At 44.6% G+C, this 24,998-nt stretch overlaps 1 protein-coding gene across 6 annotated transcripts; it reads left to right on the plus strand.

The window, feature by feature from the left end:
• The first annotated feature begins 10,130 nt into the window (after positions 1-10,130).
• On the plus strand, positions 10,131-24,760 carry LOC110970029 (sterile alpha motif domain-containing protein 3-like). 6 transcript variants are annotated; one of them, XM_051947280.1, is made up of 8 exons: positions 10,131-15,333; positions 17,895-18,064; positions 20,418-20,484; positions 20,635-20,712; positions 20,861-21,924; positions 22,052-22,204; positions 22,301-22,390; positions 22,886-24,760. In XM_051947280.1, exons 3-8 carry the CDS (start codon positions 20,433-20,435, stop codon positions 23,204-23,206), a joined length of 1,758 nt encoding a protein of 585 aa, XP_051803240.1. In that variant the 5' UTR covers positions 10,131-15,333; positions 17,895-18,064; positions 20,418-20,432; the 3' UTR covers positions 23,207-24,760. The 6 variants fall into 6 exon arrangements, 4 of the variants coding, with proteins under 4 accessions (XP_051803240.1, XP_051803243.1, XP_051803241.1 ...); XR_007941414.1 differs by having other exon boundaries at positions 10,212-15,333; XM_051947281.1 differs by lacking the exon at positions 10,131-15,333 and having other exon boundaries at positions 17,580-18,064.
• The last annotated feature ends 238 nt before the right edge of the window (positions 24,761-24,998 follow it).

Consider the following 24,998-nt stretch of genomic DNA (forward strand, 5'->3'; position numbering starts at 1 on the left):
AACTGTGCCAACTGCCTTGGAATCTCACGTCTTCAGTCTGCAGACTTTGGAACTGTGTATTATTGTTGACCTGGATCGCTGCGCTGCCAGGTTCTCTGTCGGGGCTTTGCAAATATGAAACTCCCAGAAAGACCAAACTCTTAAAGGGGCGGCTGTGGCTCAGGTGGTAGAGCGGGTCGTCCAATGATCGAATGGTTGGCGGTTCGATTCCCGCTCTCGCCTAGTCATGTGCTGCATGCCGAAGTTTCCTTGGGCAAGATTCTGAACCCCGAATTGCCTACCAGTGACTGTTCCACTGGTGTGTGAATGTATACTGACTGATGTTGCAGGTTGATTAGCAACCTGCACATTAGTGTGTGAATGTGTGTGTGTCTGGGTGAATGGGAGCAATTGTTGTAAAAGCGCTTTGAGTACTCTGATGAGTAGAAAAGCGCTATATAAGAGCAAGTCCATTTACCATTACCATTTAAAACACTACAGGCTACGGCATGTGCATGGTGGGCAATGTCTGCCGTGTATCCACTGGGAATGCTATTGCTCTTTCAAAACATGGACCAGCCTTAAATCACACATGACAAGAAGTCATTCATCTCATAAAATGACTAAAGTGAACGATGTCTTGTCTTTTAAATGTCCATGTTGTACCCTAAGCACCTTCACAACAGAGAGGGAATACTTTGAACATATTGGCCGTTGTTAACCTTTCCTGTTGTCTGCTTCCTGACCGTGGTAGCACAGGGGAGAACCGTCTTCTCCAGGGCTGAAGTAGCTTCCTTCAGGGCTAACTCCCCAGACTCGACTCCACACTTGTTGCGGCGGTGGCACACACATCCACCAGGAAGACAGAGGCCGTCTTGCCGAAGAGAGGGGCTTTTATTTTGACTACTGCACTGTTATCAGCAACATGCCATTGCACCCCCCACCATGGGGGTGAAACCTGTGGCACTGTGTTTAGTCGCTCTATCGGCCATAACGGCATACGGAGTCATTAGATCCCAATCCCAGTGGCAGTGGTCTGCAGTCGAAGCCAGGATCTTCTGAAGTGTGGCGTTGAAACGCTCGGCCTGGCCGTCTGACTGTGGTCTGAATGGTGTAGTATGCGTCTTGTTGATGCCGAACAGATGACACATTTCTTGGAACACCTGCGACTCAAAATTGCGCCCTTGGTCGCTGTGAAGAGAGTGAGGCATCCCAAAGCGGCACACCCATTCTGTTGCAACCACATGCGCCACTGTCACAGCCTTTTCGTCTGGGATTGGAAAAGCTTCAGCCCACTTCGTGAAATACTCCTGTATTACCAGTATATAACGGTTTTTGCGTTCAGTCTCATTAAGTGGGCCCATGATGTCCAGTGCAATGCGCTCCATGGGGGCTCCAACTCTTACAGTTCCCATGGGCGCTTGTGGGGTTTTGTGGGGTCTGACTCTACATGCACAGTCAGTACACGTCCGGCACCAGAGGGCTACATCCTCCCTCATGTGGTACCAGTAGTACCTGGTCTGGAGTCTGGCAACAGTCCTTTCAACACCAAAATGTCCCCCTACCGGCCCCTCGTGCATCTGACGCATAACGTGAGGCTGCATGTTGCGTGGCAGGACAATTTGGGGATAAAACTGTGTGTCATCCAAACAGTAAAAGCGACGGACCAAAACTCCATCTCTGAAATACAGTCTTTTCCACTGACTCCAGTACGTTTTGGTGGCTGGACTGCATGGGGAGACTGTGGTCCAGGGGGGGGCGGTCACTGCTGGCCTCCAACCAAGCCCTGATTGGTGCAATGTCTGTGTCAGCGGCTTGTGCCTGGCACAACTCCTCCATAGTCCAGCCAGAGAACAGTGTAGTCTCATTCGTGTTTGTCACATAGATAGTCTCCGTCTTAGTGTCTGCATTGATCAGGTTGTTTGCGTTCACCTCCACCGGACTCACAGCTGCAGTTGTTGTGCAGGTCTCCACCCCCACCGGACTCACAGCTGCAGTTGTTGTGCAGGTCTCCACCCCCACCGGACTCACAGCTGCAGTTGTTGTGCAGGTCTCCACCCCCACCGGACTCAACAACCTGGAACTGGTGTCGGAGTCCAACTCGCACTGAACCGCTTGGTGAATCATGGCTTTCTGCTGTGAGGAGGGGTCCTGCAGTCGACACGGACAGGACTGATGACATGGCCTGTGAGAGAGACTGTCAGCATTAGAGTGCAAACGACCTGGGCGATGAATGATTTCAAAGTCGTACTCCGCTAGCTTCTCTAGCCACCGTGCTAACTGACCTTCTGGCTCCTTCATCCTTGTCAGCCAGCGCAGGCTGCTGTGGTCAGTACACACCTTGAACGGCCGCCCAAGTAGATACTGCCTAAAGTGTGCAGTGAAATCAACAATAGCTAATAGTTCTCGTCTTGTAGTACAATAGTTCTGTTCGGTTTTTGCCAATTTGCGGCTTCCATATGCCAGCACACGTTCCGCACCATCCTGCATTTGAGACAGGACAGCGCCGATGCCTGTGTCACTAGCATCCGTGTCGAGTATCATTTGGCCCTGGTCTCGTGGGTAACCTAAGACAGGAGCGGTGGTGAGGCAGTGCTTAAGCATGTCAAAGGCAGCTTGGTGTTCTGCATGCCACTGGAAGTGTGCGTTCTTCCTAGTCAGACTGTGTAACGGTTCTGCAATGGAAGCGAAGTTCTTTACCAATCTGCGATAATAAGAGGCCAGGCCTATGAAACATCTCACCTCTTGAACCGATGTGGGAGGGGGCCAAGCTTGGACTTCGTGGACCTTCTTAGGGTCAGGGGCCACACCGTGACCAGACACAACCAGTGTTAATTTCGTTGACGAAGTATTTTCGTCATAATTTTCGTCAACGACCTTTATTTCCCTGACGAAAACTAGAAGATGAAGAAAAATACAGCATGATTTTGGACGAAATCTATGACGAAAGTTGTTTACATTTTCGTCAACGAATAAAAATGTGACTAAAATACCCGCAAGATACGAAAACCAATCACAAGTACACACGTGGACAAAATTGTTGGTACCCCTCAGTTAAAGAAGGAAAAACCCACAATTCTCACTGAAATCACTTGAAACTCACAAAAGTAACAATAAATAAAAATTTATTGAAAATTAAATAATCAAAATCAGCCATCACTTTTGAATCGTTGATTAACATAATTATTTAAAAAAACAAACTAATGAAATAGGGCTGGACAAAAATGATGGTACCCATAACTTAATATTTTGTTGCACAACCTTTTGAGGCAATCACTGCAATTAAACGATTTCTGTATTTGTCAATGAGCGTTCTGCAGCTGTCAACAGGTATTTTGGCTCACTCCCCATGAGCAAACAGCTCCAGTTGTCTCAGGTTTGATGGGTGTCTTCTCCAAATGGCATGTTTCAGCTCCTTCCACATATGTTCAATGGGATTCAGATCTGGGCTCATAGAAGGCCACTTTAGAATAGTCCAACGCTTTTCTCTCAGCCATTCTTGGGTGTTTTTGGCTGTGTGTTTTGGATGGTTGTCCTGTTGGAAGACCCATGACCTGCGACTGAGACCAAGCTTTCTGACACTAGGCAGCACATTTCTCTCCAGAATGCCTTGATAGTCTTCAGATTTCAATTCAATTCAATTCAATTTTATTTATATAGCGTCAATTACAGTCAAATCGTCTCAAGACGCTTTACAGAACCCATATGCCTGACCCCCAGAGCAAGCCCAAAGGCGACAGTGGCAAGGAAAAACACCCTTTTAACAGGGAAGAAACCTCGAGCAGAACCCGGCTCTAAATAGGGGGGACCCATCTGCCTGCTGGCCGGGCGGGTTGAGAAGGACAGAAGAGGGCAAGGGGGAGGGATGGGAGAAGAGGGAGGGGTGAGAAAGCAAGGAAAACACAACACACATTTGAATACATGCATGACAGGATATGTGACACAGACAAAGTATAAGCTAACATTGAAAACTGACTCATAGTTTACTCTTATGATGTACGGCTCTGACATTAAACATACTCCTTATATAGCTAGCAGTAAAATTCAAACAGTATGTAAGTTAGCATAACAGTATATTGAAGGCGATGCAGAGTTGACTCGTGGAAAAAGGGAATTGGAATTTCATCGTACCTTGCACACTTTCAAGACACCCTGTGCCAGATGCAGCAAAGCAGCCCCAAAATATTACTGAGCCTCCTCCATGTTTCACCGTAGGGACAGTGTTCTTTTCTTCGTATGCTTGGTTTTTGAGTCTATGAACATAGAGTTGATGTGCCTTACCAAAAAGCTCCAGTTTGGTCTCATCTGTCCAAAGGACATTCTCCCAGAAGCTTTGTGGCTTGTCAACATGCATTTTTGCAAATTCCAGTCTGGCTTTTTTATGAGTTTTTTTCAGCAGTGGTGTCCTCCTTGGTCGTCTCCCATGAAGTCCACTTTGGCTCAAACAACGACGAATGGTGCGATCTGACACTGATGTACCTTGGCCTTGGAGTTCACCTTTAATTTCTTTGGAGGTTGCTCTGGGCTCTTTGGATACAATTCCAACGATCCGTCTCTTCAATTTGTCATCAATTTTCCTCTTGCGGCCACGTCCAGGGAGGTTGGCTACTGTCCCGTGGGTCTTGAACTTCTGAATAATATGAGCCACTGTTGTCACAGGAACTTCAAGCTGTTTAGAGATGGTCTTATAGCCTTTACCTTTAAGATGTTTGTCTATAATTTTTTTTCGGATGTCCTGGGACAATTCTCTCCTTCGCTTTCTGTTGTCCATGTTCAGTGTGGTACACACCTTTTCACCAAACAGCAGGGTGACTACTTGTCTCCCTTTAAATAGGCAGACTGACTGATTATGAGTTTGGAAACACCTGTGATGTCAATTAAATGACACACCTGAGTTAATCATGTCACTCTGGTCAAATAGTTTTCAATCTTTTATAGAGGTACCATCATTTTTGTCCAGGCCTGTTTCATTAGTTTGTTTTTTTAAATAATTATGTTAATCAACAATTCAAAAGTAATGGCTGTTTTTGATTATTTAATTTTCAATACATTTTTATTTACTGTTACTTTTGTGAGTTTCAAGTGATTTCAGTGAGAATTGTGGGTTTTTCCTTCTTTAACTGAGGGGCACCAACAATTTTGTCCATGTGTGTAGTTTTGTTAATGTGACTAAAATACTCGGAAGAGACGAAATCCAATCAGAACTACTTTTGTTGATGACGGGGAAGGACAACCAATCAGATCAAACACAAGAAACCCGCAGAATGCTCATAGACCACCCCACTTCTCAGTCTCATGGCTGTTAACAATGGCGGGGCGAAAGGCAAGTGTCCAGAGGATCCTTGTGAAAACCAGGTCTGTTGTCAACCTCTTCCGCAAATCCTCGGTTGCAACGCAGAAGATTTTGGAGAAATGTGGCCTTGTCCTTGTGACTGACTGTCCGACACGGGGGCCAAGCACATTCAGCATGACTGCTCGACTCTTCACAGTGAAAGATGCAGTCTGCCAAGTTGCGAATGAAATGGCATGGGACAATTTGCTCCCGAGTGAGTGGCAAAAACTGAACTCTTTGCATGAGCTACTGCTGCCATTCGCAGAGCACACTCAGACACTACAGAGTGACACAATGTCCCTCTCTCTGGTGGTGCCTGCCCTCTTTGATTTGTTGAACCACCTCTCCAGCTTCGAGGACTCCACAAACCACAGAGACCTTGCTGGTTTGGCACAGAAGATGAGGGCAGGGATCAAACAGCGCTTTGCGTGGGCCTTGGACCCAACAGATGAGAAGTTTGCACCAATTGTGGCAACTGCCTGTTTTCTGGATCCCACAGTGTGCAAAACGCTCGCTGATGTCGCAGACGACAACATTCAGGATCTCCTGACAGCTGCGGAGAATTACATCATGCAATCCACTGATTCACAATCAAAAGATGGGGATGCGCCTGAAGATGGTGAGCAGGCCCCTGCAGAGGAACCAAAAGCACCATCCACACAGCCAGTCTTTAGATTCCTGTCCAAGTACCGCAGAAAGCCCAAAGAGAGGAACGCCACAAACCTGAGGCAGCAGCTGTCGAAGTACAAGGAAGAGCTTACACAAGCTATCACTGCAGACAATGGAACTGACTTTTGGCTGGGGAAATGTGACGGCATCTACCCGCACCTAAAGCCATTTGCATTAGATGTACTAGCGATGCCAGCTTCTCAAGCATTTGCTGAGCGAGTGTTTAGCGTGACGGGTGACCTCACTAGAGGAAAACGCAACCGAGCGAGGGCCACGTTGGCACGCAGTGCTTTCCTGAAAATGAACCGAAACGAATCTTGAGTCAAGCAGTGCATAGTTGTACAATGTACAGAGTACAATGGTTAAATGTTTTGATGTTAGTATTTGGAGAATAATTTTATTTTTATTTAATATTTTAAGAACTTTTAAGTTGATATCCCTGCTTCACTTTGAATATATAAAATATGTTCAGCTAAAAGTCTCTCTGTCTCTCTCTCTCTCAATCCCCCGTGTGTGTGTGTGTGTGTGTGTGTGTGTGTGTGTGTGTGTGTGTGTGTGTGTGTGTGTGTGTGTGTGTGTGTGTTAAACACTTAATGTTTAGGGGGAGAGCATTATTTTTTCCTGGAAGAAAGCAGAGAGGGTGTTAGGTTTACATCATTAACCTGTTGAGTTGTTTTCATTTTTGCAGGTGCTGAAAGACAATGGTTGCACTTTATGTTTTGATGGAAATTTAAGTTAATCCCTGCTCGACCTTGAATATATTCAGCTAAATGTTTCATGGTTTTGTACTTTGCACTTAAATTGTGCTTGTAATGCACTAAAGTTAGGGCCTGCCTGGCATTTCTGTTACAGTTGATATAAAAGGTATTTGCCTTGATGTATCTCTCGTTCTTGAGCTGCTTTGATTATGCACCACTTCTTTCGCAGAAGCCGTTAATTCAAGTGGAATGATTTGGTGAAATCTTATGTGCATTACACAATGGGTCTTATATTATATTTAACAACAACAACAACAACAAAAAAAATACTGGTCGTCTAAATTTTAGTCAACTAAAATTATTTTAGATTTCGTCGACTAAAATTTTATGAATTTTAGTCGACTAAAACTAGGCTAAAACTAAAATGATTTAGATGACTAAATTGTGACTAAAGCTAAAATTCCATTTTCGTCAAGAGACTAAAACTAAAACTAAATTAAAAATGTCTGTCAAAATTAACACTGGACACAACGTGACCTAAATAGGTGACTCCATGGTGGAACAAAAAACACTTCGCCGGTTTCAGTTTGAGGTTTGCTTGTTTAAGTCTCTGGAACACTTGGCTTAGCCGCTGCAGCATCTCAGGCATGTCCCTGGCCAGCACGATGATGTCGTCCTGGTAGACGAGGCACGTCTCCCACTGCATGCCAGCCAGGACGCGGTCCATGAGACGCTGGAACGTCGCCAGCGCATTACATAAGCCGAATGGCATGACGTTCCACTCGCACAGTCCTTTCTTTGTGCAGAAGGCGGCTACGCAGCGGGCTCTTGGCGTCAGCTCCACCTGCCAATAGCCCGAAGCGAGGTCCAGGGTGCTGAACCATTTGGCAGTGGAGAGGGTGTCCAGGGTATCCTGGATGTGTGGTAGTGGGTACGCATCGGTGATGGTGCGGTTGTTGAGGGCTCGGTAGTCCACACAAAGGCGGTATGTCCCATCCCTTTTACGCACCATGACGACTGGCGCGGCCCAGCTGCTGTGGCTGTGGGTGGCAAGGCCGCTCTGGAGGCTCTCACGAATCTGCTGGTCTGCGTGATGTTGCTTTTCCCCAGCCATCCGGCGAGGGATCTGCTTCACTGGAGCTCCAGGCCTAGTTATTATGTTGTGCTGTACGAGACTGGTCCGGCCCAGGTCACCAGGTCCCCAGGAAAAGACACATTCATAGGTACACAACAGGTTAGACAGTTCGAGTTTTTCACTATCACTGAGGTCTGTGGAGCTCTGGACATAGAGCTCTCGAAGGTGCTCTGGGACTGCAGGAGAGCTGCTTGGGAGAGCTGTCTTTGCTGGGGTGCTGAGCGCTGGCAGAGCTTTGGCTGAATGGAGGAGGCCTGCGACAGCACCTTCTTTGATGGTGACAGCCTTGTTGCCAGGGTTAAAGAGGCGTAGTGGGACAACATTGGTGGGCTGAGCATTGACCAGAACTCTAGCACTCAGTACTTTATGCTTTTCGATAAAGCCCTTCATGGGGCTGAGCATCATGTCTCCCTGAACTGCTCGGTTACCATGCACGGTGCCCCTGACTAGGTACTCTTGGCCAGGCTCGACCACCACAGTTCTGGCTACTCTCACTGCATGTGACTTTTGGACAGTCTCCGGGTGAAAGTAAGGCACTTCTTCTCCAAACAGAACTATGCGATGTCTACCAAAATCGAGTCGGGCCTCAGCTTGAGTGAGGAAAGGATGTCCAAGCAGTACATCATTGCCCACTATATCAGCTACAAGGAAGTTCACTTCAACCTCACGGCCATTGATACCGACAGTTACGTTGGCCTCACCAAGCACTGGTACATCTCCTGGTCCCACCCCATGCAGAGTCTCTACATCAGATGACTGAAGTGGGGGTCTCATATCCTGGTGAATGGCATTATAATGGTGAAGTGGTAGCACGCTCCTCCGTGCTCCGCTGTCCAAGACTGCACACACCTCCACCCCATATATGTGCATGTGGATGCTCATTTCACGATTCTGCCCTTTAAGGTGGAGTACAGTGGACTGTGATCTCTCCTGGAGGGCGCTTTGAGAAAAGGTCTTTACATTTCTTCGAGGAGACGAACACTGGCTCTGCTTATGACCCCAATCATCACAGTTATGGCAGCGGACGCCACCCTTGTTAAAGTTCCTGTGCTGCTTTGGTATTTTTGCAAACGTGCCTGGTGTAAAACAATAGGGTAAGGAGCTAGGTGCAGGCTTAGGAGCAGTCACAGTCTTGTTCAGATCCCTTTCTCTGACAACAGCAGCCCGGGGCCTGCGTTCATTGAGGCTGCGGGCCCCCGGTTGCATAATGCTGGTGACATAGGATGCAGCTCTCTTTGTGGTCTCATGGCGATGAGCTATCTCATAAGCTCTGGCTAGCGTTGATGGGCGCTTTTCTAACAGTCTTTGAACTAGCTCTGCATCACCAAGGCCATTTGTGAAGACTTCTACAGCTATAGCATCTTGCTCTGCTTCCGACCAATCACCATAAGCTGTAGCCACTTTTCCATAAATGTCATCCCTAAACACATGAAGAGCCTCACCAGGTTTGCGTACTCTTTGCCTCAGCTCCACTGCCACAGCCGCTGCGTGATCTGAAGAAGGGCCATATGCAATTTCAAGTTATTCCACTAGGTGGCGATAGTCCCACTTGGAAGAACGTGGGTTGCGGTGGATGATCGCGCCTGCCGCTCCCGTGAGGCAGAACTTCAGCTGGACCGCCATGGTCCTGGCTGACCAGTGATTTGCCTCCGCACAGCTTTCAAATCGGTGTAGAAACTCTCTCCAGGATGCGCTGCCGTCATACTGGCCAGGACGTAGAGTTGGGACTCTCTCTTTGGGGTCGTAGTCCTCATCACTGTCCGATGGGGGAGGGTGACGGTACGCAGAGTGACATGAATAAGAGGATTTCCTTAATCGGGAATGTCCATGTTTAACAGTCTTTTCGGTATTTATGCAAGGGGACAACATGGGAAGTGTAACTTCTTCCAGTTTGGAAGCAGCTGGTGTGCTATGTACAAAACCTCCCCGGTAAGCGGTGGAAAAGGGGTTAGTGTCCGCATAATGCACCTTTGATGACACATTTGTAGCAGGGGAAAGGGGCATGTAGACATCTGGTCCTCCTACAGGGCTATGACACTGACCGTCAGCTCCGAGGAAGGGATTTGTGGCGGCTAACTGAGCGGGGCTGATGACCGATGTGGAGGAAACTCCCTCATTAGCATGCGTGCCAACACAGTCTTCGTTGCACAGAAAGGGGTTACAAAGTTCATGTTTTCTCTCCGCCCTGCATTCATAAACATCCACAGCGCCATGTCCATTGCTAACAGCGGTTAACGACATAAAAGGATTGGAGTAGTATGTCTGTAGTCCGTAAACATCATCGGTGGGGTAGCGAGCGGCCGCCATGTCGCGTCAGCTTCGCTGCTACCACTGCTTATATTAGTCACTCGGCTTTAGCCGTTACTGTCTTTTAACGTTCAGTGCTCACCGCTCGATAAACAATGTGAAAGTCCCTTCGTGGTCGCCAGTGTTAACCTTTCCTGTTGTCTGCTTCCTGACCGTGGTCGGGAAGCACAGGGGAGAACCGTCTTCTCCAGGGCTAAAGTAGCTTCTGTTGTGTTCATGTGAAATAACTTTGCAGTATTACAGGCTGTTCATAAAAGAGTCCTACAGAGGGCGCTATCCCAAAGCTGTAGCAGGATAGGACCTAGAGCATGAGAGAAGAAGTGAAGACACATGCTAATGAATAAAGCTACATCCTGCCTGTTCCATTCTACTGTGTGGTGAATGTCTAATACCCACACACAACAAAGTGGCGACGAGGCAAGTAGTGAGGAAGAGATGGCTCTACTTTCCTTACAACCTCCTGCGGTTTTCCTGGAGTGCCCGGGTGAACCAAAGATCGCTTTTGAAGCGTGGAAAAAGTTGTACGACAACTATTTGCTTGCTATCGGGGGAAATGGCTTTTCCGCCGAGAGGAAGAGAGCCTTGATTATTCACTGCTTGGGAACAGAAGGACAACGAATCTACAGCACTTTGCCACTCGATAGTGATGACTATACAGGGACTGTGAGTGCTTTGGAAAAATACTTTTCTCCAAAAGTGAACGTTGTTGCCGAGAGGTACCGTTTTCGCCAGCGAGCACAAGCGGTGGGTGAGTCTACAGATCACTATGTTGCAGCATTACATGAGCTCGTTAAACATTGTGGATTTGGCAACATGGAGAATGAGATGCTGCGCGACCAGATTGTAGAAAAGACTAACAATCCTCGAATACGTGAAAGACTGCTAATGGAGGAAAATCTGACTCTAGTAAAGACACTGGATATAGCTCAGCGCATTGAATCTGCCATAGCCAATGCAAAAGCCATTGCTGATACCGACACTTCAAAAGATGTTGCCGCGGTGCATGTGAGGAAAAAGAGCAATTTCAAAACAAAGCGGAGTAAGCCAAAGATGGATGGAAAAAGCAATACATGCTACCGTTGCGGGTCAGAAAACCATCTTGCAAATGATAAATCTTGTCCTGCTAAAGACTGTAAATGTAAAATGTGTGGAAAAATAGGGCATTATTCTCGAGTTTGTAAATCCTCTGCTAAGCCTGTAAATGAAGTGTCCAATAAGAGTGATGATGTGATCGTGCCTGAAATAACTGTCTTGGCTGTGAACAGTGGTATTGACATTTCTAAGCTAATGTGTACTGCTACTATTACTGCACCTACTGCTCAGGCCTGTGATATTGAGATGCTTGTCGATACAGGGTCAGGTGTGTCTATACTGCCTAGTGATGTGTACCGTAAACACTTTAGTTTGAGTAAGCTAAATGAACCCAAAGTGCAACTGGTTACATATTCTAAGGATAAACTGAATGTGTTAGGGTGTCTTAAAGCTACAATTACTTACCATAACAAGTGTGCTACTACTGACTTTTACATAGTCAAAACGGGAACACCAATACTCGGTATGGACCTTTTTGCTGCTCTTGAGTTAGAGATAAAAGGAGGACAGTTGCTATCTGACATCTCTACAGTCAGTACAACCCTTCACCAAACCGAAGCCTCACCCAAACAAACAGTGAAAGCTCCAGTTGCGTTTGGATGCGCAAAAGACTTTGTTCACAAAGTAAAAGTGCGACCTGAAGTCAAGCCTGTGCAACAAAAGCTCCGCCGCTTACCTCTCTCAGTGCGTGATGCTGTATCAAATGAACTAAAGAACCTGGAAGAAAATGGAATTATTGAGAGGATTGACGCATCTGAGTGGGTATCCCCAATTGTGGTCACCCAGAGAAAGACCGGTGACATTCGTATGTGCGTGGACTTGAGGGAACCTAACAAAGCTGTCATTATAGATGGCCATCCTCTGCCGTTGATTGAGGACATAATGTCTGAGCTGCGTGGAGCTGTCATGTTCTCCACTCTAGACCTCAAATCTGCATATCACCAACTAAAGCTGCATGAAGATAGCAGAGGGCTAACAGCTTTTATTACACACGAAGGCCTGTACCGATATTGCAGAGTTCCATACGGACTTAGCTCCGCCCCTGCCGCCTTTCAAAAGATGATGTCAACGATCCTCAGTGGACTGGAAGGTGTTCAGTGCTACCTTGACGATGTCATTGTCTATGGAACTTCTGAAGCGGCGCACGAGGTAAATCTGAAGGCTGTGTTACGTAAAATAAACAACGCAGGCCTGAGGTTGAACATGGACAAATGCAAGTTTCGTCAAACTACTCTGAGTTTTCTTGGCTGCAAGGTCGGCTCAGACGGTCTGCTGCCAGATGACTCTCACGTAGCTGCAATCCTGAATGCTCCGCCTCCTACTGACCTTGCTGCACTGCGCTCATTCCTAGGGCTGACAACCTGGTACAATAAATTTGTGCCCAACTATGCTGATGTTGTGGAGCCCCTGAGAGTTTTATTGCGAAAGAACAGTACATTTCAATGGAACGATGAACGTCAAGTGAGTTTTGACCAAGTCAGACAGCTGATTGTCAACAGCCCTGCACTGGCGCTATTTGACCCTGCCAGGCCTACCATAGTTTCTACTGATGCTTCAGACTATGGGCTTGGGGCCGTCCTTACTCAAATGAACAACAATGGTGAAGAACGTACTGTGGCTTTTGCCTCCCGCAGTCTGTCGGACGCAGAGAGGAAGTATTCCATTGTCGAAAAGGAAGCGCTAGCATGCGTTTGGTCTGTCGAAAAATGGCGAACATGGCTCTGGGGAAGAAAATTCCTTTTGCGCACTGATCATCAAGCGCTAACAACACTCCTCACGACCAAAGGAAACAACCGTGCTGGCCTACGGATAGCCAGGTGGTCTGCGCGCCTGATGGAGTTTGACTACAATGTTGAATATAGAAAAGGTTCATTGAACAATGTTGCTGACTGTCTATCAAGACTTCCACTGCCAGAGACAGATCCTGCATATGCTGAAAATGTGGAGTCTGTTGCAACCATTCTCGCCGACCTAAGCGCTGTTTCTGAGGATGAGTTTGAGTCCGCCTGCCGTGACTGCCCGGTGCTAAAAAAGCTGTGTGCACAGATAAAAAGGGGCTGGCCGTCAAAGAAGAAAGCGGTTGATCCTGAATTACAGCCCTACTTCCTGATTAGACATGAGCTTGTGGTCATAGAGGACTGTGTCATCAGAGGTACTCATCGTTTACTTGTACCTGAGTCTATGCAGACAAGGCTCATTGATATCCCTCATGAGACACACCAAGGCATTGTTAAGACTAAACAACGCCTCAGAGAACTATATTGGTGGTACAAGATGGACTCACAAATAGAGACATTTGTTAAAAACTGTACGACTTGCCGTCTGAACGATAAAACAACAGTGACCCATGATGCCCCGCTTCATCCTGTGCCCCTGCCAGCCGCTGCCTGGGAGAAGGTTTCAGTGGACATTGTGGGCCCGTTTGAGATAGCACCTGCTGACTGTCGGTTTGCTATAACACTTGTGGATTACCATAGCAAGTGGCCTGAAGTGGCTTTCGCTCCCCGTGCTGACACCGCTACTATGATCCAGTTCCTGTCCACTGTTTTCTCTCGAGAGGGGAATCCAAAAGAGCTGGTCAGTGATAACGGACCTCAGTTTGTCTCCACTGAGTTTGCTGAGTTTCTCAAGAGAAGGGACATTACACACCTGAAATCATCTGTATACTATCCGAGAGCTAACGGGGAAGTAGAACGCTTTAACCGTGTTATTAAAGACTGTTTACAGACTGCTACAATCCAAAAACAACCATGGAAAACATTCCTGAGAACATTCCTGATGGACTACAGAGCGACACCTCATTCCACCACTGGTGTATCCCCTTCAGAACTGCTTCATGGATGCCGAATGAGAACAAAGCTGGTGATTAAAGAGATGCCTGTACCGTCCACAGACGAGCACACTATACGTGAAAGAGTCAAACAAAAACAAATAAAATCAAAACAATACACAGATGCTCACCGACATGCCAAAACAACAGAATTCCGGCCTGGTGACCAAGTCCGGGTTAGGAAACCTTGGAAAGTAAAGAAAGGAGAACTCAAGTTTACCAAACCAATGACTGTTCTAGCCAGAAAAAGTTCTAACAGTTACCTGCTGGATGATGGAAGAGTCTGGAACGGCTCACGCTTATCCGCATTGGCAGAGTTGAACCCAGAATCAAACTTGGACAATGTAATGAACTTTACGGAGCATGCGACTGACGAACCACTTCATCCTGAGTCTGGTTCTGCACTAAGACCTATCAGGATTAGAAACCCACCTAGTTGGACCCAGGACTTTGTCATGTCTAAATGAGGGCAAAAGAGTGTCTTATTTGTTTAACAGTCTTAGTGTAGATTCTGAGTTACATACTAAGTACTGAACGCAATATGTAAATGTTTTGTTGATACGCTGATAGTTCATTGCATAAGAAGTATCCTTTGTTGAAAAGGGGAAGATGTTGTGTTCATGTGAAATAACTTTGCAGTATTACAGGCTGTTCATAAAAGAGTCCTACAGAGGGCGCTATCCCAAAGCTGTAGCAGGATAGGACCTAGAGCATGAGAGAAGAAGTGAAGACACATGCTAATGAATAAAGCTACATCCTGCCTGTTCCATTCTACTGTGTGGTGAATGTCTAATACCCACACACAACAGCTTCCTTCAGGGCTAACTCCCCAGACTCGACTCCACACTTGTTGCGGCGGTGGCACACACATCCACCAGGAAGACAGAGGCCGTCTTGCCGAAGAGAGGGGCTTTTATTTTGACTACTGCACTGTTATCAGCAACATGCCATTGCTCACTACCTGCCCCGGTCGCCGTCTCGGTCGTCTCTCAACTACGTCTTCTCTTACACACACCGAGCGCCCGCCCGCTCGCTCCACTCGTGCACCCGCAGCGCAGCTCGGCCACGTGCACACACTCACTCACCCGCATTCACACACTGAGCTGCCTGAGCTACACCTGACAACAAGACACATCCCATAACACCGTCATTTAAAAAAACAAGAAACTGTCAAATGTGTTTTTGAAAATTGCCATTTCAAAACAAATATCTATGGTACTTTTGCCTCTCATAGGACACGAAAACACACTCCTCACTCACTGGATGACTTCAAGGCTGAGCTTTTACACAGGTATGTGAATCCTGTTAATGCAGGGGATGATCCTGCTGATGAGGAAGATGTTGATGTTGAGTATGGCGAGGGTTATGATGAAGACAGAAGAGATTTGCCTAACATAATTGAAGCAAATCTTGCCCATCTCTTTCTGAAATTGGAAAGCATATCTAATGTCCCCAAACAGTGTATTGATGAAATGGTGGAAGAACTAAACTTTATTTCAAGTTCACCATCAGGTCCAGTCATGAAAGGAATTTTGTAGTCATGTTTAGAGAAGCATAAATGTCAACTTGATGATTCTGTGATCACTGACATGGTAAGAGAACTCTGTGAATCCAACCCCATCAGCCAAGCATTGAGGAGTGATGGACCTCTGTCCACCGCCTACATGAGAAATAAGTATTATGAAGAAAATTTCTGTATGGTGGAGCCAGTTGAATATGTGCTCAATTCCCAGGAGCAAAAAAGCTTCCAGTATGTACCTATTCTGAAGTCCTTATCTGAGATTTTTAAGAAGGAAATGCAGGATTTCCTCATAAACAGTAATAAAAAAAGCACTGATGACGGAAACTCAGTACACATCATTTTATGATGGTACTCACTTTAAAGCAAATAAATTATTCTCTGAAAATGATCCAGCAATAGCTCTCAATTTACACACGTGGACAGAATTGTTGGTGCCCCTCAGTTAAAGAAGGAAAAACCCACAATTCTCACTGAAATCACTTGAAACTCACAAAAGTAACAGTAAATAAAAAATTATTGAAAATTAAATAATCAAAAACAGCCATTACTTTTGAATTGTTGATTAACATAATTATTTAAAAAAACAAACTAATGAAACAGGCCTGGACAAAAATGATGGTACCTCTATAAAAGATTGAAAACTATTTTACCAGAGTGACATGATTAACTCAGGTGTGTCATTTAATTGACATCACAGGTGTTTCCAAACTCATAATCAGTCAGTCTGCCTATTTAAAGGGAGACAAGTAGTCACCCTGCTGTTTGGTGAAAAGGTGTGTACCACACTGAACATGGACAACAGAAAGCGAAGGAGACAATTGTCCCAGGACATCCGAAAAAAAATTATAGACAAACATCTTAAAGGTAAAGGCTATAAGACCATCTCTAAACAGCTTGAAGTTCCTGTGACAACAGTGGCTCATATTATTCAGAAGTTCAAGACCCACGGGACAGTAGCCAACCTCCCTGGACGTGGCCGCAAGAGGAAAATTGATGACAAATTGAAGAGATGGATCGTTGGAATTGTATCCAAAGAGCCCAGAGCAACCTCCAAAGAAATTAAAGGTGAACTCCAAGGCCAAGGTACATCAGTGTCAGATCGCACCATTCGTCGTTGTTTGAGCCAAAGTGGACTTCATGGGAGACGACCAAGGAGGACACCACTGCTGAAAAAAACTCATAAAAAAGCCAGACTGGAATTTGCAAAAATGCATGTTGACAAGCCACAAAGCTTCTGGGAGAATGTCCTTTGGACAGATGAGACCAAACTGGAGCTTTTTGGTAAGGCACATCAACTCTATGTTCATAGACTCAAAAACCAAGCATACGAAGAAAAGAACACTGTCCCTACGGTGAAACATGGAGGAGGCTCAGTAATGTTTTGGGGCTGCTTTGCTGCATCTGGCACAGGGTGTCTTGAAAGTGTGCAAGGTACGATGAAATCTGAGGACTATCAAGGCATTCTGGAGAGAAATGTGCTGCCTAGTGTCAGAAAGCTTGGTCTCAGTCGCAGGTAATGGGTCTTCCAACAGGACAACCATCCAAAACACACAGCCAAAAACACCCAAGAATGGCTGAGAGAAAAGCGTTGGACTATTCTAAAGTGGCCTTCTATGAGCCCAGATCTGAATCCCATTGAACATATGTGGAAGGAGCTGAAACATGCCATTTGGAGAAGACACCCATCAAACCTGAGACAACTGGAGCTGTTTGCTCATGAGGAGTGGACCAAAATACCTGTTGACAGCTGCAGAATGCTCACTGACAAATACAGAAATCGTTTAATTGCAGTGATTGCCTCAAAAGGTTGTGCAACAAAATATTAAGTTATGGGTACCATCATTTTTGTCCAGCCCTATTTCATTAGTTTGTTTTTTTAAATAATTATGTTAATCAACAATTCAAAAGTGATGGCTGATTTTGATTATTTAATTTTCAATAAATTTTTATTTATTGTTACTTTTGTGAGTTTCAAGTGATTTCAGTGAGAATTGTGGGTTTTTCCTTCTTTAACTGAGGGGTACCAACAATTTTGTCCACGTGTGTATATGTGGATGAATTTGAAGTATGCAATCCACTTGGAACATCGAGAAAAAAGCACAAAATCACTGCTGTTTATTGGGTTTTTGCAAATGTACCACCATTGCTCCGGTCCTCACTGACCTCAATATTTTTAGCCATTCTGTGCAAAGCTGAGGACATAAAACAATATGGATATGATGCTGTGTTAGAGCCACTTCTCAAAGATGTTGGTAGTCTTGAGGAGGATGGACTTTACATTCCCTCTCTTGGCAGACAAGTTAAAGGTACTGTCTCTTCTGTCATTGCAGACAACCTGGATGCTCATTCCATCGGTGGATTTGTTGAGAGTTTCTCAAGTTCATAGGTCTGTAGATGGTGTCTTGGAGAGCGCTCCAAATTTCAAGACTCTGAGGTTCGAACAGGAGCATTTCCTAGCAGGACCAAAGAAGACCACACAGTGCATGTTCAGAATGCACAGGTGAGTGGGTGCCATAGTTATGGAGTAAAGCGACTGGGTCCACTAACAGAAAAACTTAAACATTTTGATGTTATATCAGGCTACGCCCCTGATTTGTTGCATGATCTTTTCGAAGGCATTGTACCAAAAGAAATAGCATTGTGCATAGATGCCTTTATAAAGAACAAATATTTCACTCTCATTGAGCTGAACAAATTGATTGCTGAGTTTCCTTATAAGTGGACAGATAAGAAGGATGTGCCACAACCAGTACCCCTTAGTTTTGTTGTTAAAAAAAAAACTGTTGGTGGGAATGCACATGAAAATTGGGCTTTGCTGCGACTCCTTCCTTTCATCATTAGCACAAGGATACCACTGGGTGACCCAACATGGCAGGTTCTTCTCAACCTCAAGGACATAGTTGAACTTGTTGTAGCCCCTGTCCATACAGATGAGACAATTTGTTTCTTGGACAGTAAGATATCAGAGCATCGACACAGATTCTGTGAAGCTTTCCCTGGTCAAACACTCAGTCCAAAGCATTATTTCATAGAACATTATCCTCAGTTGATAAAGGCTTTTGGACCACTTGTGTCACTGTGGACGATGCGGTTTGAGGCTAAACATAGCTTCTTTAAACGTGTTGTCAGACATGCCCACTCCTTCCGCAACATTCTTCTGTCTCTCTCAGTTTAGCATCAAATGATGATTGCCTATCATCTACATGATAGTAAGGTTGTCCAACCTTCATTGCAGGTAGCCAAACTGTCAGAGGTAGATTTGACTGTGCTAAGAGAGCACATAAAGGGAGCAGTGGAAGCCAAGTACCCTGGTAAGTCCAGGGTTCTCGCCAGCACATTTCAACGTAAAGGCCCGTTACGCTGTCATAACGGCCCGTTACACTGTCTAACGGGCCGTTACGCAGTCTTAACGGCCCGTTACGCTCAGTTTAAAAGATTACGCTGTGATTAGGGCCGCTATGCCAGCGCATTTCAAAGATTACGCTGTTGTTATGAGAGTGTGTGGCTCCGTCATGAGAGTGGGAGAGAGAGCAGCGTGTGTGTGTGGGAGGGAGGGGGAGCGAGTGAGACAGACGGGCAGTCAGTGCAGTCGGAGGAGGAGAGAAGGTGTGTAGTTGCTGGATTGGTGGTACTGTGTGGTTCAGCCATTGTTGATAGACAATAAAGGCTGCAGTGTTCTTCAATACGACTGGGCTCCTGTGTCTTTGCCTCTACGGCTGCTGAGGAAGTAAAGGGGGGTTAACCCCGGGCTTCCTGACCACGGTCGGGGGCCGAACAGGAAGGGTTAACACGGTGACAGATAACGCCATGTGCGTTTGTTTTTATCAACTGGGTGCCTATCTAGGTTAATTTATGTCAGCCGTACTTTCCTGTCGGTTGACCTGTCTATTGCGCATGCGCGCATGGGCGTTCCTGTCTATTGCACGCGCTCTCATTCTCATCTATTGCGCGCGCGTGTGCAGGAGGACCTGCCGTTACGCTGAAAAAAAAATTCCTGGCGAGAACCCTGAAGTCATGTATTCACTTGATTAACACAGTGTGTTACAGTGTCACTAAATATGCCACTGGAATGATCTTGGCTAATGGTTCAAAAGGTGGCCTCCCAGATTTTGGAGAGCTTATTAAGGTTGTGGTTGTTGATGGTAAACTTGGATTTATTGTGGAATGCTTTGATGCTTGGTACATTGAGCACCTTGGAAGCTATGTGCTGGAGAATACAAGTACTATTAAAGTTCTTGAGCCAGCTCAGTTGTCTGATATATTCCCTTTAGTAGCATACACCATTGCAGGGAAACGTATGGTCACTCTGAAGCGATACATTCACTTGCCATAGATGGCTTGGTGATAGCTTGTGTGTCACATTTGCTTGATTTGTAGTCAAGGCTGTGGCACAATGATAAAATGCCTGCATACCTAAATTATCACAGGCATTCTGTTTGTTGCTTCTGCCATCTTTTCTTGTTGTTATATCCTTAGAATTACCCAAACTTGGTTTCCGTATGTTGCTGCTTTTGGATTTCAAAACAGGTCTCTACTACATGCCTATTACAAAGTGTGCTGAGTACATCTGGGGTACATTTAAAATAATGGAGAAGTATAGAATAAGACTCAGTGATTATTCTCCTGCTCAGATAAGTCCAGTGCAATTTTTTCAATCCACTGGCTCAATAATCAAACTGCTCAATGGCTTATACCTTTGGCCACCATAAGACTTCAATGTTTGGAAAAACTGCTAAAAGTAGTGTTTTGTGAATTAAAACAATTATTACTGTACCTGATTTCATGCAAGTGTATTTCTGGTTCAGATTCATGTTGTTGTCAGGATGCTTTTCTCAGACTGTTGTGTTCTCTAGTGATAGCAAAACAAGATGGCAGATGATAGAGCAAACAACAAGCGATCTCGAGACGGAGGAGAACATGGTACGAACTCTCATTGTGCTCAGTGGCATACAGTATGTAGTTAACCAATGGACTGCAAATTTGACACAGTTTTACAAGAGAAAAGATGACATGATGCAGCTAATAAGAAAGTATTTGCGGTTTTCTTCTCTTCATGCAATACATTTTCAGGAGATATTTCCCCTGCTGAAAGAATGCTGAATGCAATATACAACAAGGAAAAGGATTATACTGATTTTGATGTTCCTGGTATGTTGTAATCCTTAATGATGTTCTGCTAATATCATGGTCCAGAAAAATGAAAAATATATGCCATACAAAACTTCAGGCATAGATGTTTACAATGTTCACATATTATGTCAGATCCACGTAATGTCTTCTTCTTCTTCTTTTACAGATGTTCAAATGGATCATCCGAATAAACCTGCTGCACTTTGTGTCATTATTCAAGACCATATGATTAACAAGCTTGAACTGCCTTGTGGAATACCAGAGACAGTGGATGAGCTACAATCTATTGTGCAACAAAAGTATAGGTTGGAGCCAGGGAAGTTTACCTTACATTACAAGGATGTTGATTTTGGAGGGGAGTTTTTTTCTCTTGTGTCAACAAAAGATCTGAAATACAAAGACACAATTAAAGTTGTCCATATTGTTGATCTCTCCTCAATCCAATTAGTTGTAACTGACCTGGATAGTTCCAACACAAGTGTAGCCAGCTACAACTCAACTGCAGCCAGCAGTTCCACTACACCTGCGAGTGCTTATTTATCTGAATCCAGTGATACAGTGATCCTGTCATCACCTGATCATGGGAATCTGCGCTCAAAGTGTTGGCCCTCCGAATTTCCAATACCACATTTCCGCAATGACACAGAACTTGTGCTAGCAACAGGTAACGATGCCTTCAGTAAAGATGGATGTCCACTCAGCTCTACTGCCATCCTGCCAGACATCCTTGAGAGATTAGCTGAAACCATCTTTGAGTATGTTGCATTTCCTACAAGCGCACAGTTTGCTGATTTAGCAGAGGCACTGATTCGCAAACATCCTTACCTGAAAGAACCAGGGTCCTACAATGGATGTTATGGATGGCAACAAAGACTGAAATTTAAAATGGGCAATTACAGATCAAAACTTAGGGGTCTTGGGTGCCCTGAGCTTGATGTTAACTCCCTCCTGAAAAAGAGATCCCCTGAGAGAACTCCTGCAAAGAATCTGAAGAAAGCTCGGAAGGGTGAGGCAAATTACCTACCACCTCTTCCTCAAGGAGCAACACAAGAAAGCCTTGAACAAGTAAGACTGGAGCTTCTAAGTGAGATAAAGAAGAGAAATAATTCCCAGATTATCAGTGACAAAATGGAAAAGACCTTTTCCATTCGCAGACAAGAGATTGTTACCCTGGCCCCACCTGTCAGTGACTTGAAGGAACGATGGCCTACTCTATTTCTTCCTGCACAGGTTAATGCTGTTGTTGTTGTTGTAGTATTTGGAATAGTCAGTTAAGACTATGGGATATAGGTGTATGGTTTCAACTGAGTTTAATTCTGATATGCTGTATACCATGTTGCTTTATTTTGTGTCACAGATTAAGGAAGAATATAAAAGAATCACCACTGCCAATCTGGAGTCAATTTTCATGGCAAATCTGGACCAGTGCATACCAAGCTTGATGCCGTCGGTGATGTCAAGAGGAGGGGCTGCCAAATATAAGATCCAGAAAATTATGAAACTTCTGAAGGTGCATGGTTTGATATTTACAATAGGAGAAACTAAACTAACCTCTGCCAAAAAATGTATATATTTGACCATTTTTCTTTTTGAATTCCCTTATCAGAACAACACCATTGAAACTCGCAGAGAGGTTGCCATTCGCTGCTTGGTGGTCTACCTTGGGGAAAACGAGGATAATCTTTTCGAATATGTGGTAAGTAAAACCGAATCCTCCTGCAACACCTTTCCCATGGACACACAGCACAGCTCATTGACATGCTTGAATTGTCTGATAAACTGGTCGTTAGACATTTCTATGTAGGAGTGAAATTGAAGTTATGCAACTGAAGCAAAATTGAACCTAACTTTCATGCGTTTTTTGTCATTAACTCACCGGTATCTGTGTGTAACTTGTTTTACTAAAGCGCATACCCTGAGTGGAAATGCGGTTAAAACAGTTTTTCTTGTCTCCAGAGCACTGTTATATCATTTGCTTTCCACTATGGTAACCCTCATGCTGTCCTCAAGACATGAAATGAATTGTAAATTGTAGGTCAAGGAAGGTCATTCTATTTGGCACAGTACAAAAAGTTATCAAATATTTGAGACATTTTTACTCAAAGTGGCTGTTTTCTTTCTGTTAGCAAGTGGTTGATTGTGCCAGCAGTGACAATGAATACTGATTTGTTTCTGATATTCTCACATTCAGGATTCTGAGGGCCAAATTGGAGATCTTGACAGTCGAGTGATGAAGATCCTAGTCACCAAAGGTGACCCAGCATCTGATCCATCCAGTGCGATCATCATGATAGAGGGCACAGAGGTCCTGCAGGGGTTGGATGTACCAAGAGCCTGTGCTTTGCTGATGGGCCTCATCTATGCCCTCAATCTGAGCTACCCACGGGAGCTGAAGCACACTTGCAAGGTATTTCAGAAATTATTCCTGAAAATAGATGATCAGAAAAGCAGCCCCAAAGTCACATCTCTAAAGCAAAAGCTGCTGGGAAAAGCCTTTGAACCTCATCGCTGAAAATCAAAACATGGACACCTCTCATTTGTGCTCTGATGGACTTGATGTTCCAGTTGTTCTTTCAAGATTACATGGTTAAATGTTATCCAGCTTGCATATGAGATGGTTACTGCTCCTGTTATTCCAGTCTTTTGAGGTGGATTGTCATGTCTGGAGAGCTGGAATATTGCGAAGTGTAGTCTCTTCAGATGACCCAGAATGTTAACCCGTTGCGCTTCAGTTGCGCTTCAGTGTCCCGCCCGCGGTACACTTTGAGATCTGCATAAGCAATTTGCTAAATGTCTGAAACTGCAAACGCGATTATACAAACACTATACGCTGATGGAAAGCTGAGATTCTCATGAATCCGCCGGTATAAACCACTTTCAGATGTGATTACCACAGCGCGACTCACATTTCCGGGTTCATTATTACACACAGATGAAAATATTCCACAAAAAACGGCCATAATCCAACCTTGGACATCCAGACGAAACAAGCCAGTAACATATTTTGTCCAAACCATGTCTTGAAGTCGGTATATGATCCACGAATAGGTCGTTTTCACGGAAATGCACCTCGCGATGCGCATCCAATATTCCCTGTATTTCTCGTCATATTTTTATTTACAAATAGAATATTAGCGATTTTTTTGTACTGAAAATGGCTGGAATTGACTGCAGCTTAAAGGGTTAAGCGTTTTTGATAGTGCTGGTCAGTGGTATTTGCACTTTAGATCCACAAACATAGTCACTGAGCAGTGACATCAAACCACTGTGAACCTCACAGATGCAAAAGGACACTTCTACATCTTGACCAACTCATGAACTGTGCCTTTATGTTTGTGGATCCAAAGTGCAAATATCACTGACAGCATTATCAAAAACGTGCTACTCATAGTTCTCTGAATCTAGAGCTGTTCAACTCATTTAATCCCAAATTTTTAAGTGCATGCATATTAATCCTAGACCCCCTTACATATTACATTTATGTACTTTGTTTTTTATTTTATGATGGTTAAGTTAATGAAAATTTAAGTTTTATCTTTGGTCACAATTGTGGCCGATGGGAAACAGCATAGTAAAACACACACAATAGCACGGCACACACACTTGCACACCATACACACTAAACACACACACACACACACACACACACACACACACACACACACACACACACACACACACACACACACACACACACACACACACACACAAACACTACACACTAACACATTACATACACACACACAGTAACATACTTCTGACAAAAACTGACCAAAATGGCAGTATCAAGATCTTAAATAAAGGAAGTTGATGTTTAACAGCTCTGATTCAGAGAACTATGAGTAGCAAGTTTTTGATAATGCTGTCAACCACATTTGCACTTATATTGGGCACAACCGGGTACCGTTCATGAGTTGCCAAAATGTAGAAGTGTTCTTTTACCTCTGTGAGGTTCACAGTTGTTTGATGTCACTGCCTCACCTCACTGTTAGATCACTGAATCAAGATAGATATGTCAAATTTCAAGTTTACAGGTGTTTACAAAATAAACGTTTGGAACAGTGAATTGTGGTTCTTGTTTATTATTTCCCACAACTTGAGTAAAATGAGTTGCATATACTGTAATAAGTATGTTTACTTTTTGCATGGACATTTTTAAGTTGAAAACATTGACTAAAAGTTAGAACAACTTAAATTTGAATGATGAGATAACAGCCTTTGAAAGGAATATTCATTAATTTTAAGTAAGCATTACTTGATTTAGCTCTTGGATGAAAATCGTAGTCATTGTACTTGATTTTTTG

This window comes from Acanthochromis polyacanthus, chromosome 4, assembly GCF_021347895.1.
Source record: "Acanthochromis polyacanthus isolate Apoly-LR-REF ecotype Palm Island chromosome 4, KAUST_Apoly_ChrSc, whole genome shotgun sequence".
NCBI lineage: Eukaryota > Metazoa > Chordata > Actinopteri > Pomacentridae > Acanthochromis > Acanthochromis polyacanthus.

What these genes read in the sequence shown, in the direction of transcription:
- LOC110970029 (XM_051947280.1), top strand. Translation starts at nt 20,433, where the DNA reads ATGGCAGATGATAGAGCAAACAACAAGCGATCTCGAGACGGAGGAGAA. An exon ending in TCGAGACGGAGGAGAACATG is followed by an intron (nt 20,485 to 20,634) that starts GTACGAACTCTC and finishes ATACATTTTCAG; the next exon opens with GAGATATTTCCCCTGCTGAA. An exon ending in ATAATCTTTTCGAATATGTG is followed by an intron (nt 22,391 to 22,885) that starts GTAAGTAAAACC and finishes TCTCACATTCAG; the next exon opens with GATTCTGAGGGCCAAATTGG.